The sequence below is a fragment of the Chelonoidis abingdonii genome, chromosome 4 (assembly GCF_003597395.2).
Source record: "Chelonoidis abingdonii isolate Lonesome George chromosome 4, CheloAbing_2.0, whole genome shotgun sequence".
Lineage (NCBI taxonomy): Eukaryota > Metazoa > Chordata > Testudines > Testudinidae > Chelonoidis > Chelonoidis abingdonii.
In genome coordinates, this window is record NC_133772.1 from 96,971,160 (window position 1) to 96,985,325 (window position 14,166).

Genomic DNA, 14,166 nt, shown 5'->3' on the forward strand with positions numbered 1-14,166 from the left:
TTAATATGAAATTGCAGTTTTCTCTTTAATGTCTCAGTGTGAAGTTCCTGTTGCCTCTAATAACTATCAGATCTTAATGTGAAATTATGACACTAAGAACTATGATGAGTTTTTTTTTTAAGGGGGATATGCGGGCTGTATAAAGTAGCTTGCAAATGCAATACATAAATATATACTATGCATTGTCAAGCTGAAAATTGCACTGTTAACCAATTGAGAAGCTGCTTTTATAAGTAGTCTTGCAATAAAGAAACAGACTTGATCCCTTCTATAGTGATTCCTACCTAGCTGGTATCAGAACATGACAATTCTGTTGTACTGGGTCAGCAGTGAATACTTCACTCAAATGGTGCAAAGTCAGCTGGTACTTAATTTTTTATCTCCTCAAGAGTGCATTCACTGACTGTATCACTGAGAAGAATGACTCCCTTGCCTAGTGTGATCAAGATCTGCAAATTTGCTGCATCAGCCTATTTAGCCTAGACTGCCACTTGGTTGGTAGGGTTTAGATCTGCTCATATGGCATAGATGTCAGTTCTGTAATAGGCTAGGTGAACCTAGGAAAAGCTTGCCTTTGGGAGCAAACTCACTTTTAGCTCCTTGAAACTTAGGCCTGGGCTACACTAGCAGGGGGGTTCGAACTAAGATACGCAACTTCAGCTACAGTATTCGTGTAGCTGAAGTCAAAGTATCTTAGTTTGACTTACCTGGCCATCCTCATGGCGGCAAGTCGACTGTCATGGCTCCCCCATCAACTACGCTTACTCATCCCACCGAGGTGGAGTACAGGCGTCGATTTGGGGGGTAGAATAGGAAAGAAATCTCTACAAGTCACCTAGTTTTGTCCACATGAGGCCCCATTGCATAACCAACATTGTTCCCTTCGAAGGGGACTAGATGGGATTTCTTTTGAAGCCCATGCTTTAATCACATAGAGGGGCCATATGTGAGATAAGTCACTCTATTGTCCCAGGCACTGAATACCACCTCTGCTGCGACTCAAAATCACATCTTAGGTTCAGGGATGGCACAGCAGAGCACCAAATCTCAGAGTGGTTTTGTCATTCCTTGCTTTGAGCCATGAGTTTTTAAATAGACTTAAAATTAAAACAAACCCATGCCCTACATCCTCTCTTTCTCCCCCTTCTTCTGCCCAGCCTTTCATTTTCCAACCCCAATTCCCAGAAAGATTTTGTCAAAAATCCATGAATTCCTAGTGTTTCCACCAAGTCATATATCATTCCTTTGTGCTGGTTTCAGCTGACTACTCAAAGGAGGTCCAGAGCTGAGTAGCAGTGGAGAGGGTCAATGATCTTTTCTCTCCCTCTTGCCTCTGCCACACCTGGCCCAAATAATCCAATACATTTACTGTACAGCAGGAAGGTGACCTGGTTCTGAGTCTAACCAGCAAAGTGGTTATTAATGTGAGCCAACTGAAGCTTGTTGATCAGTGTTCCTGTATCTACCAACCTGCTTCTTTTAGCTCTATAATGTATATGAATTAAGGAATTCTTAGCTGTCTCTTCCCTCATGTCTGAGGCTAGTTCTGAAGTACTTAATAATGAACAGACACTACATGCTTCTGTTTTTCAATATTTGTTCTTAAAAGTCTTTAGTTTATTTAACTCATGCTTTAGGTTACTCTGGTAACCATTTTTAAAATATCTGATACATGTATGTGATTAAGATATGTATTTCATACTTTATCAATCAGTCTTTTGGAAACATTTTGGGCCTCCTAACGCAGAGTAATTGTGGGCCTAATCCAAAGCCCACCAAAGTCAATGGGCATCTTTCCACTGCTTTCAGTGGGCTTTGGATTAGGCCCTATGTTATTTAGAGTCAAATAGTATACTGCTTAGACCACAAAAACAATGTTTAAAGTATAAAGAGTTTAACTTAAACCTACAAAAGCAGAGTATCAGTGTTCCAACTTAACCCTTCGCATTCTGGCATTTTCCAGACTGCCAACCAAATGAACACTTTAGGAGGAGGTGTATATATATGTCTGCAGCACCCAGAGGGTTAATCCACCCCATTGTGCATAAGTGTTGGAGCTCTTATGGTATGTAAGATCACATACAGTTTGGAGTTGTTTTGTATTCTTAATATACATTCTCAGGAAGCATCTTCTTTGTAGCTGTTAGGGTATCTGCTGTGAATGTGTATGAAGACTAGTTCTCTTATTTGTATTATGAATTAAATACACATTTGTATACCATTTATCCATAGAGAGTCCATGGGAAAAGCTTTTATAACTTGTTCCTATTAATGTATGGTTGCCACTTTTTAAACTTTTATTATTCACCCATTCTCAGTTTTTGTTGTAAATCCCAAAAGAAGCTAATTCCCTTTATGGACTCATGGTCTGACAAATGTCCTTTTAATAACTGAAGTATTTGGAGTTTAAGGGGCGGGGGGTGGGGCGGGGAGGAAAGCATCTTAAAGGGATAAATTTCTGTATTACATTTTCAGTCCTAACAGGTTTTTAAAAAATGGTTTAAAAATTGCTCTGAAGCTGAGCTCTTTTATGTGACATTTCAGCTAGTGCAAATTTTTATAGCTGAGTAATAAACCCCTACAAATAGGGGTTTCTAATGGGAATATTGATAGACCACTAACTACAGCAGTATTATTGGGCACCAGTATAAGAGGGATGACTATTTAAAAACATGGCATTTGTATCCAACTGCATGTTTATCAGTGTTGTCTATAGGAAACATCATTAAAATGTTCCATTGTTTGAATTTTACAAAAACTGTAGGAAAGATGGAGATGTTCAAAAGCATCATTTTCTTTTGTAAAGAACATATATATATATATTCACCATTGTGGAGGAATTAAAGAAACTACTTGTATGGTTTCATGAAGAAGAACAGTTTTGAGTATTAGAAATTATCTACTTATTTAAAAAGATCCATAGAGTATATCTTTGTCTATGAACAACAGCTGCAAATTGTTAAAGGTTAAATATTAATGAGATAATATTAAACATAATGAGGTAACTTTAGCTACAGGTAGGATTTTAATTGCACTTATTCTGCCCAAATTCTTTGATATGACTCATGACAGAGATACTAAGACATCAGAAATAGAAGTTGATAGTTACTTAAAACCAAATAAAGCTTCTTAATTTATACCCACTTGACTATGTACATCTGAGTGAGGTAATTTTATTCATACTAAAACAAATAATAATAATAGCCCAGTTATACTTAAATATTAACAATATGAACTTGTGGAGGGAGGAGCAGGAGAAAGTAAAATGAACTTCTGAAGAAAATTAAATACTTTCTGCAAACAAGTTAGGGCTATTTTTTGCCTCTCGAATTCTTTAATGACGTTGATTCAGAGGCTGTAGCTAGTATTCTTAACTGCATGATACAATTATTACACTAAGGATATAAAAAACGAGCAATTTAAAGATAAATCCATTTAGGCATCAGCAGAAGGACATTTTGTGTGACCATATTTAGCATGATTAAAAATTTAATCAGAATAACAGCTATTTACATTCAGTTCCTTGAAAGTAATTATTCTAAAGCAGGCAAAATACATAAACGATAATTTACTGATGTTTTCCTCCAGTATAGGTGCCAAAACCTATGCTGAGAAAACAATCCTAACAAACAGTATAAAAGCAAAGTCATTGAGCACTTTCCATACCAATGAGTTTCACTTTTGAGGGGAAGAGAATCATAAATCATAATGAACCACAAGTATTAATATGTCTCTGTTTAGGAATCGTGCAGTGCCTGTATTTCCATTTGGTTGAACAAGACCAGGGGCTGGTCCTGCACTTCTTACTGAAGTCAACCGGCAGTTTTGCTTGAATAAGGAGTGTTTAGTGGCAGGTGTGCCAGAGTAAGGAGTGAAAGACTGGGACCTAGCTGTGCAAAAGAGACTCACAATTTCAAATGTATTACCTTTGTTAACTTCTCAGGCTAGTTTTTTCCTCAGCTTCAAGTATCTTAATTATAACATTTGCTGGTTCAAAGATTAACATTTAGCATTCCGGGAAAGGCTTTCTGGACACTAGTAACCTGATCAGTATGGTCTTCTTTTGGTTTTTTTCTCTCTCTCTCTCTGGTTCTTTGTATTGAAGGAGAGATGATAGTATCTGGCACATTCCTTGGATGACTTGAAGATAGCAGCCTTCTGTGTTTGGGGCTGAAAGATTGCGAACTCTGTGTTAGCAGAAATGCCACGCAGGGGAGGTGAATAGAACATTAAAAAAGCTTTAGCTTTAGGTAGTGCAGTGCAAGCAGAGTTGAATTTGAGAGCTGGGACTTAAGTGGACATTTGTCCCTGCTTTCCTCCTTAATAAAATCTGAGTGTTAACTGTGGATAAGGACATTTGAGAGATCACTAAAAATGAATCATTAGAGTGCCCAGAAGAGCTTTATTATGATGTACTGTGAAGAACTTTATAATATACTATGTACTTTTATATGTGCTTATCAGATGAATGTATGTATTACTGAGTATTATAAAAGTAAATTGTTTTGTCCTTTGCTGTAGAGCCAAAGCAATTTATTGCATTAACATAACAAAACTTTTTAAAAATCTCATTTTCTATTGCCCTATGAGAAAGGACTGTTAAATAGAAACCACAAGCTTCATGACCACAAACATTTTTCTTGTGTATGTATATATTTAATTTGAAAATCCTTGGCACAGAAATACTGACTGACCAAACTGAGTTAAAATCAAAATTACCAGCATGATATCAGGTTTCAAGATTGACTTTTAATAGGTGGGGCCTAAAAAGGTCTCGTAATTACAGTTTGGCTGTTGGGCAGTGTTCACAGTAAGCAGAATCACAGGAATGAGTCTCTTCCTGTAATACCACAAGGATGTTGCTGTGGATCTGTTAATCAAAGTAAAAATACTATGGAAAATAAATTATTAAACTATACTAGCGTACTAACTTGCCAGATCCAGGGAAAAAATGCAGCCACATTTACATATGTGTCCATCTGTCTGTTTTTACACTTTATGTCTCCAGCCAGTGGATGAAGTGGTTTTAATCCAAGCTGCAGTCTGATTTTCCTTCTAACATCATATTTTTCTGTGTAAATTATTTGTAACTGGATATACATTTTCTCGACAGTTGCTAGTTCTAAATTGTTCTTTTAAATAATCTCATCTATCTGGCCATGGAAGTTTAAACTGGAGTAAGCAGAAGAGTTCTCCCTGGATAATTTTGTTAGTTAGCAGATTGTTACCATCTCAGTGTTGCTGAAATCCCTAATCTCAGGTCAGTGTGAAGCTGCAGTGGTTACAATCCTGTTGCCTGATGTGGTGTGAATGGAAGTGCTTTCTGTCAGAAACATGTGGTCTCTTCAGTGGAGAGCCTGCGTAAATCCTGTGTAAATAGAGGGAGGCTAACAAAGGATGAGCCCCTGCAGCTCAGAGCATTTGGAGCCATTTGGGGGCTGAATTTGCTAAATGCTGCTTATACAGCCTGAAAAGTTGAAGAGAAAGGAGCATAAAATCCCTTCTTTTTTCTCTTTCTGCTCATACTCTGGGGGGAGGGTGTTAAGGGCCAGAGAAGCCTGAGGTAAGCCTATGAAGACTGTTTTTTCAGTGCTCTTTTGAGTGTGAAAAAGGTGGCATGGGTCACTGTCCCCTCTTTAATGCTGGAAAACCCACACAGTCAGTAAATGTTGCATGTAAACTAAAGCATTTCATCTCTTCTCCTGCACTCCATGGCAGTGGGCCATGAACTAGTCACTCGAAAATCAGAGAAAAATTTCACTTTAACATGTCCAGACAGTTTAGCACAGCAGGATGGTAAGAGAGATCAGTAATTAGCAGGTTTCCTTACAGTTCCCCATGTCTATATCAGAACATTTTCCCCACCTGATGTGAAAAAATGTTAGATTATAAAGTACTAAACATGAATCTATTGATTTTTATCCCTGCACACAGAAGCCTTCTCCCAAAACAAAAGGCTACACAAATATTTGATCAGCATTTTAGTTTAAACCATAGTCCTTGTGAAACTGCATTCGCTTCACAAGTAAACCTCAGCTTTAAAAGCTGATACTTATGAACACCAAAAAAACCCTAATACTAAACAAAAAAACTCACCAGTCTCTGCTTTTCTCTTAATTTCAAACTTATTTAAAAAAAAAAAATTAAAAAAGAGCCAGGAAAATAATAAAGGGGAAAAATGATAAAAATTAAAGTTCCAGGAGTTATTTCTGCAGGTTCTCTTCAACTACCAACTTCAATAGCATATGTAGATGACAGAAAACCTCAAAAATACCTGAAACGTCTTTCCCCTCCCTAAAGTAAACAAATTGAATATTTATAAAAAATGCCTCACTGAAAGGGTCAGAATGTAAAGAACAAAGAAAGACACCCATCCAGGAACAGAAAATATCACATTCAACTTTTTTTATTCTCCCTCTCGGGGTGATCAGTATATCCTTTGGTATTTTGCCATTGACATTTTTAATTCTTTTTCAAATGAGGGTCTCTATATGCATTCCAAACGTGGGTGCGCATATGCACCATGTGTCAGAGCTGGAAGGTTTTCTTAGCAGCGCATATTGACCTGCATGTGAGTCCTGTGTCCCCTTGTACTCTCAGCCAAGGGTATAATAGGCCGTGTGGGTCAGTGCCTCTCCAGTTCCCTCTTACTTCCACATGGCTTCAGGCAGAACCCCTGTTCCTTCACACTCTTAGCTTGCTAAGAGAGTGATCTACTTTCCATTTCTTGTATATAGCTGTTCTTTTTAGTGTTCTGTAGTTGTTCAACATATGTAATTCCTTCACCCATTGCCAAGTGTCGCAAGGGAATATATAGTTAACTAAAGTCTGCAAACAGGGGCTTGTTCCTTAAGGGAAACACACTAAAATGCCACTAAGGGAGGAAGGATGGCTTTGTGATAAAGGCACCACACTGGGACTCAGGAAACCTAAGTTCTATTCCTGCTCTTTGAGTGACCCTCTGGGTGATCTTGTACCAGTCACTGCAGGTTCACGTTCTGAAGGGCCCTTAGCTGGGTGCACAGAAAAATACCTGGATGTTCCTCCCACCATCCTTGGGTGGACTGTGTAAGAGCCAAAAGGAATTGTAGTCCTTGTACTCTGAAAAGTCCAAGATCTTATTACCTGAAAATGCACAAAGAGGTAGAGCTATGTTCCCCCTACACCTTTCATATTGCTTACAGAGCAGGACTGATGCAGCAGGGGAATAAAAATGTACTTCATAAAGATGTATAGTAATACTGCATACTTGGAGTTCCCGGAGCCTTCTTACCATGGGCTGCATCTTAAAGGTACCATCTAGTTCATCATCTCACTGTGCCTCAGTTTTCTCATCAGTTAAATGGGGTTAATTATTTTTACTCTGCAGGGTGTTGTGAGACAAAACTAATTAACACATACAGGGATTATAAATTTTTAAAAAGCTCTGTAAAGGAGTTGTGATCAACTGAGGCACTGAAGCCAAGAGCCCAGTGGTTTAATCAAGAGTGGGGTGGAAATGAGGTGCTCTGAGAGAGGGGTCCTTGATTCTGGACCTGGTTTTCCTCCTACCTTAGTCACCGACAGCACAGGTTGTGTGACTTCGGAGCATACTATAAGACTCTTCTGTTTTCCCAGGTTGGATAGTTGGAAAAGAGGCAGTTTATTTCTGTTGGGGGTTGCTCTTATTGATCTATTGAGATACTTGGTTTATAATAGCTGTACAGCACCCAGAGCTCCAGTTATACATTTAAACAAATGAAGGCAGGTGCAAATGTGTGTGCATATGAATTCCCACACATGACTTTCATGCAGAACTCCCCCTCCATTAAACTATTGGGCCTGAACAATCCCCCAAAGGTTTTTCGTAAAAAACTGCATCTGCACTGCACTATATTGTATTATCTACACCATTTGTTTTTTCTTTCCAAAACTCAGACCTGTTAAAGTAGTTGCATTATTTTTAGTACAATGGTGAATTGTTTTTTCTCCTAGTTGAGGTGTATCCTTTCTCTCTTTTGTTCAACAATAATGTGGCTGTCAGGTACCTAGCCTGATGATAGTAAAACTCAGGTGCTGAGTTCTGCAGCATAGTTTGCCAGAAACAGTTTTCTGGCTGCCTTGCTAGTTATGAAACTGGCAGTAGAACTGCTTCTGGAGTTTGGACCTGTGTTGGTACCAGGCTTCTGTGATTATCCTGTTGGGTTACCATTTTCCTTACAGTAAAAATTTGGTATCTTCCATGTGCATCAACGAAATTTGAAAATCCTGTTTAGATGCCATAGAAACAGCTCTCTAAGCAGCATTAACTGCAGCTCTGCCATATTCCTTCCCTTGAAGGGGAGAACAGAATAGGAGTAATTGTGATGGCAGAATATTAACAGTATAGAGTCTTGTAAGCCGTACTGCCAAGGAGAGCAGTGTGGTCAGGCGGCCCTTCTGCAGAATTGGAACTGTTAGTCCCCAATGATCCCTCAGGCCTGTGAGCTTTGTCCCTAACCTCCAGGATCCCTGCCATTTCCACAAAGTCTTCCATTTGAGGAGAGCAACAATGCATGCTAGCTCAATGAGGTAACTCTGGATTTATACTGGTGAAACTGAGACCAGGTTTTGACCCCCGCCTGTCTCCTTATCCCATAAAAGCAAAAAACCATGGGGGCCGATATTCCACTGCCTTGCACACCGTGTGCTCTCTTCCCCTCCCGTGGGTGTTACTGAGCGTACTATACAGTACTTAGAATCTAGAATGGGATTGTAAGCAAGTAAGGCACTATGCCTCTTTCTCCACTGACTTGGACCCTGTATAGTCATTTACTCCTGAACAAAGAGAATGCAAAATACTACGTTGCACTCTCTCTACAAAGGGGTAAATGAGTACACATTGTGCAAGGCAGTGAGCTATTAGCCCCACCAGTTTTTGCTGCTGTGGGATAAAGAGACAGACAGCGGGTCAAAATCTGGTCTCAGTTTCACCAGGATAAATCCAGGGTTACTCCACTGAGGTCATACGTATTGTAGCAACTTCCCAACATTTGAGGCTTGATTCTACCATTCTTATGCATGTTGCCTAGTACCTTGGTATGTGAGTGGTCAAATCAGTGGGACCAATCATGCAGTAAGGATGGTGGAACTGGACCCTCAAATAATTAAAATATGGTTCCTTTTTATATAATAATATTTCAAATGCAACTAATCTGGTCTGAGATAGCATTTAAAGGATCTAAAATCTGTTTCTGATCTCACCAGTGATGATGTAACTCCTCTGAGTTCATAGGAGTTACTCCTGATTTACACTAGTGTAACTGAAACCAGAATCAATATCTAAGAAGTAAATATTCCATTCTAAATGCACTATTCATTTAAGTGTCATGTTTGCTAATGTGAGTAGCCCCACTGAACACAGGGCAGTAAGGATCTGCAGGACTGAGCCTTTAATTTGCACATAGTGCCCAGTTGTGGTTGGTTTGTCCGTGGGATTTTTTTCCCATCATAACTCAGGTGTCTAGGAACACAAATCTTATAGTGAGTTTTCATCTACTGATGTAATTTGGAGGCGCTGTACTTAAATTTTCTTTCATAGGGTGAGGGGAGAGATTAAGGAAACACTGTCTCTCATCTCTTATACCATTGATTAGGTGGAAAAGGCACTGCAAGCTTTAGCTGAACTTTCATCTCCTGCGCTATTATTTGCCTTTTAAAGCAAGGATATTCACAACCTCTCCAAAATGTCTAAATGATGCTTTAAGACTATTGGTGATTTTAGCTGTTTAAACACAAACACACACATGTCTACAGAGGCATAGGGATCATTTATATATGTGTATATGTCTCTGTACTAAGAAAGGGACAGAGACTGAAGGAAAGAATATTATATATCTACATGCAGTGTGTGCATACACACCTAGATTTTACATAAGGAGACAAAGATATCTTTATCTAGACGACAGACAGACAAACAGACTGACTGACTTCAAACTTGCACTTTCAGTGTGGCTGGTTTTCCCCCCGCATCTCCGGGTACTGCTTTTCAAAACTGCCTGAGGCTACAGTACAGCACCTCAGATCCCCAAGGCCCATTGCCTGGCTTCTAATAGCCACACTCCATCTGTGTCACATGAACAGCTGATGAGATAGTTCCAGTGTCTGTATTTTGGAGAGCACATCCACCCAGGTTAAAATGCTGGGGTTGCCAAGGAGCAGTCAGAAGCCATTAGTGTTTGTGAGAATTTGCCTTGCAGCAGTTCCTTGGCATAGTGGAAAGGGAGGGTGTGTGTGTGTGTGTGTGTGTGTGTGTGTGTGTACATGCACATGAGGGGTATGGGTAGGGTTGGGAAACACGGGGACAGCCTGGTAGGAAGGAGTTCATTCTGAATAACCAACATTTCTCAAAAGTAATTGGTTTGTGACACTGTATAGGACCAGGCATCATTTCTTTTGATTATTTTTGCACCCATTTGACTCACCCTTATTTATCATTAACAGAAGCCAACAAAAAAGAGAGCAGCAACTTCGGGGTCTTGCTCTGGTGTTTGGGCAGATGGAAGGGAGCTGCTCTGCCTTGGGGCAGGGTGGTTGTAATGAAGTGGCCTGTCAGTCTGTAAATAGTGAGGGTCATCTCTTCCATGTGATGGAGGGTATCACATTGCAGTGAAAATGGAAATGTCAATAAAATTAATCTGCCAGCTCTTTGCTGTGGCTTTTCCATTTCTCGGTCCAGGAGGGTTGTGGGTTTTTTTGCAAGGGGAGGTGGTGGAAGAAGGGTGAGTGGACACAGGGGAAATAGATGAAGCTGAAATAAAAGTTTGGAAGTAAATGGTCTATATATAGCAGTAATGTATTTGTTTTAGTAGCACTAAAGAGCTAGAAGAGGCTATAGGAATTAGCTCGTGGATCTATAGCATTCCTCAGGAAGCTATGGAGCGTCTAGCTCAGGCTACATTGAGCACAGAGTTTATTGTTTTAGGCTTTCTTGGACAAGGTTTTTACTTAGTATGGGATTTATGGCATTTACTGCTAATGAATGTCTATTCTTAAATTACAAAAACCACGGTCTCAGCGCAATTCCCAGATGTCCTTCCAGGACCTCGGCTTCTTAAACACCAGCAGGGAGCATAAACTCTCCACTTCTCTGTTTTCCTCTTTCGTGTGGCTCCAGGCTAATGATGTGTAAGGAAAACATAGCAATCTATAAAGTCTCAGTGCTGTCCCAGTATTCTTCATTTATTTTGCATTTGATTATGCCACAAGTCGGATCTTGTTTCTTTCCTTTTTTAAAAGTTATTAGTTCAAATATTAATGTAGGAATATGGCATATATTGCTGCTCTTGATTGATGCCTTCCCAAAAACAGGAAGACGTTCTCGTATGAATTTTAAGAAAGTAGGGGTCCTGCAATGCCTTGCCAGAAGAGTTTTTCAGATACATAATTTAGATGCCCTCCAGGCAGGCTTTCAAGGCATTTTTGCTGGAGGGCAAGAAAAACTAACTATGGCTGTTAAAAGTAAATGATTTTTGCTAATGCACAATTAATGCCAGGGAAAAGCACAGAAGAGAAAGATGTTGATGGAAAGTTCTGATTAAGTGAGCACCCTACCTTGATGTGCATTTTTTTTTAATGATAATGATCACTGATGCAGAGATGTAGAAGTTTTCATGTCATGCAAATGCTATGTGCAGGATCATACAGAGTGTGTGTGTGTAGGGAGGTGATAGTTATGGGAGGGGGCTGATCTGACAGTGTGTTATGAGCACTGAGCAGTGACACAGTTACTGTCACCTATGCAGAAGGCCTAGAATATATAGACGACAGAACATCTAAGTTGAATACATACAGTATGTATTCAGTAGGGTTGTAGGCATACATTTACAGTGAATGGGTTTTCTTGTGGCAGGTTTTCCCACATTGAATTCTGTAATTGACAAAGAGCTATTGCACTATGTCAAGCACACAATTATAATTGAATTAATGATATGTGCATGTGTGAGACACAAAATTAGTATTTGGAGAGACATGGTTTCTAATTTTTACATATTTGTATCAGCAATCATATTTAATGAGAAAATGCATGTGCCTGATGTTCTATCAAATCAAAATAAGGCTGTATTAGTTTCCCAATAATTAACTATACCTTTTAGTTTATATACTATTTTATTATGTCTCCTTCCACTTATTTTGTTCTTTCTTTTAGGGGATGGTTTAGACAACAGCGTAGCCTCACCTGGTACAGGGGACGATGATGATCCAGACAAGGACAAAAAGCGTCAGAAGAAAAGAGGCATTTTCCCCAAAGTAGCAACAAATATCATGAGAGCGTGGCTTTTCCAGCATCTCACAGTAAGTGGAGACCAAAATAATAAAAACATAAAAAATAGATTTTTGTTCACATGCCTGATGAGGTTTATTCATTATTATTAGAAATGAATTGTCCCCATAATTTTCTGGAAGACAGTAGGAATCAATGATCACTTTTATTTTTTCTAGAAGCTTATTTATTTATTTATTTCAGTCTTGCAATCATGACAAATTGACTATATACATCATAGGATGTTAGCATGAAACAACACTAGACTAGAAGGCAGCCGTTTTTGGTTTGCATTCCAGTAATGAGAACTGTTCAAAATATTCTTAAGGTGAAAAGGGGTTTCTACATTTAGAATATAGTAGAATATACTAATAAGGGGGTTGAGTAACTCTACCCTCTGGATTGGGTTATTGTTGGCCTCTGTTTACAACAAATCTCATATGTATTAGAAGGAAAGTACAGTAATACTCCCCAGTGCAGGTATTCCAACAAACATTGCAGGATGCTAGAGAAGTCATGAAGCAGCTTGCAAACTTGTCATGTGTTAGGCCTGGTTTACGCTAGGGGGGGTTTCGATGTAAGATACGCAACTTCAGCTACAGGAATACCGTAGCTGAAGTCAACGTATTTTATTCCGACTTACGTCCCGTCCTCACGGTGTGGGATCGACGGCCGTGGCTCCCCCGTCGACTCTGCTACCGCTGCTCGCTCTGGTGGAGTTCCGGAGTTGATGGAGAGTGCGTTCAGGGATCAATATATCACGTCTAGATGAGATGCGATATATTGATCCCCGATAAATCGATCGCTACCCACTGATCCGGCAGGTAGTCTGGATGTATTCTTAGTTTACATGAGAAGTATAGATGGCTTATCGATTCCCTAATTCCTCAGTTCTGTAAAACAGAGATTAAAACACCTTTTTTAGCTATTCTTCAAGTCCAATATCTTAAAAGCTAGCCCTATTCTCTTCTGGGGGGAAGAGATTAATTATGTGAAAAAGCAACACTTTTAGTAACAATCTATCTTTATCCTCCTGTTTGCAACTGGTTTTATGTGTTGGTGTTCTGTTGACTGTCACAGCTTCACTTAAACATCAAAATACATTTTTACAGAAGAACTGGTAACTCTCCTTTAGTTTACTATTCAGATGGAAATGCTAGAAAATGGTAAAATTATGACTGATGATTAGTATTATTGATTTTTTTCACTCCTTCCTATAAAATTGTTTCCAACCTATTCTGTTTGGCCTAATGGTTAAAAAGGTAATAGCATGGTTAACTACCTCACATCAGAGCTTCTTTGTGATTACCAAAGTTATACATTTCCATAGTGGTTGACATTAGTTACAGTGTCTTGATTCTAGGACAAGGTACTCCTTTTATTTATGGTAGTGACTATTGAACTGCTCTGCTGGTAGAACAGCTAATGGGGATCGGGGGGTGGGGGAAGATAGATCCACATTTCTAAACCATCATTTTGATGTAAGGACATTAGTAGCAAACTAAGGTGCATTGATCTGGCCTGTGGGGTCAGGATTAGCTGGAATAGCCAGTGTCTCTGCTGGAGTAGTGGTTATTCTTGCCTTCCAGCTATGGCCATTTCAAAGGTCAGGTGCCCTGTACCCACTTGGCTCAGAGGAATTAGACAGAACATGAGTCTCTGGGCTGATTACTTAACCAAAGACAAAATAATGAGTCCTAAGCAAATACTGACTAATTGAAAGGGCTGTAAATCCATTACATATTGGTCAGGGATAATCAGGAGTATTTAATCACTTTTATCTATTCAGGAGCACTGAAGCTGCAACAGCAAAGCCCTGAACCTTGCCATGTGCTTATTATTCTCATCATTATCAAAATTACTTCACAGCTGTTCTTTGCTACATC

The 14,166-nt window shown here is 39.2% G+C and overlaps 1 protein-coding gene across 6 annotated transcripts in view; it reads left to right on the forward strand.

The window, feature by feature from the left end:
• The window catches only part of MEIS2 (Meis homeobox 2), a 182,797-nt gene that overhangs the window by 41,779 nt on the left and 126,852 nt on the right, over positions 1 to 14,166 (forward strand). For all 6 annotated transcript variants that reach the window (XM_075065489.1, XM_032789309.2, XM_075065490.1 and 3 more), the window contains exon 8: positions 12,167 to 12,312. In XM_075065489.1, the coding sequence (XP_074921590.1) occupies positions 12,167 to 12,312 (146 nt within the window). The remainder of the gene's footprint in view (positions 1 to 12,166; positions 12,313 to 14,166) is intronic.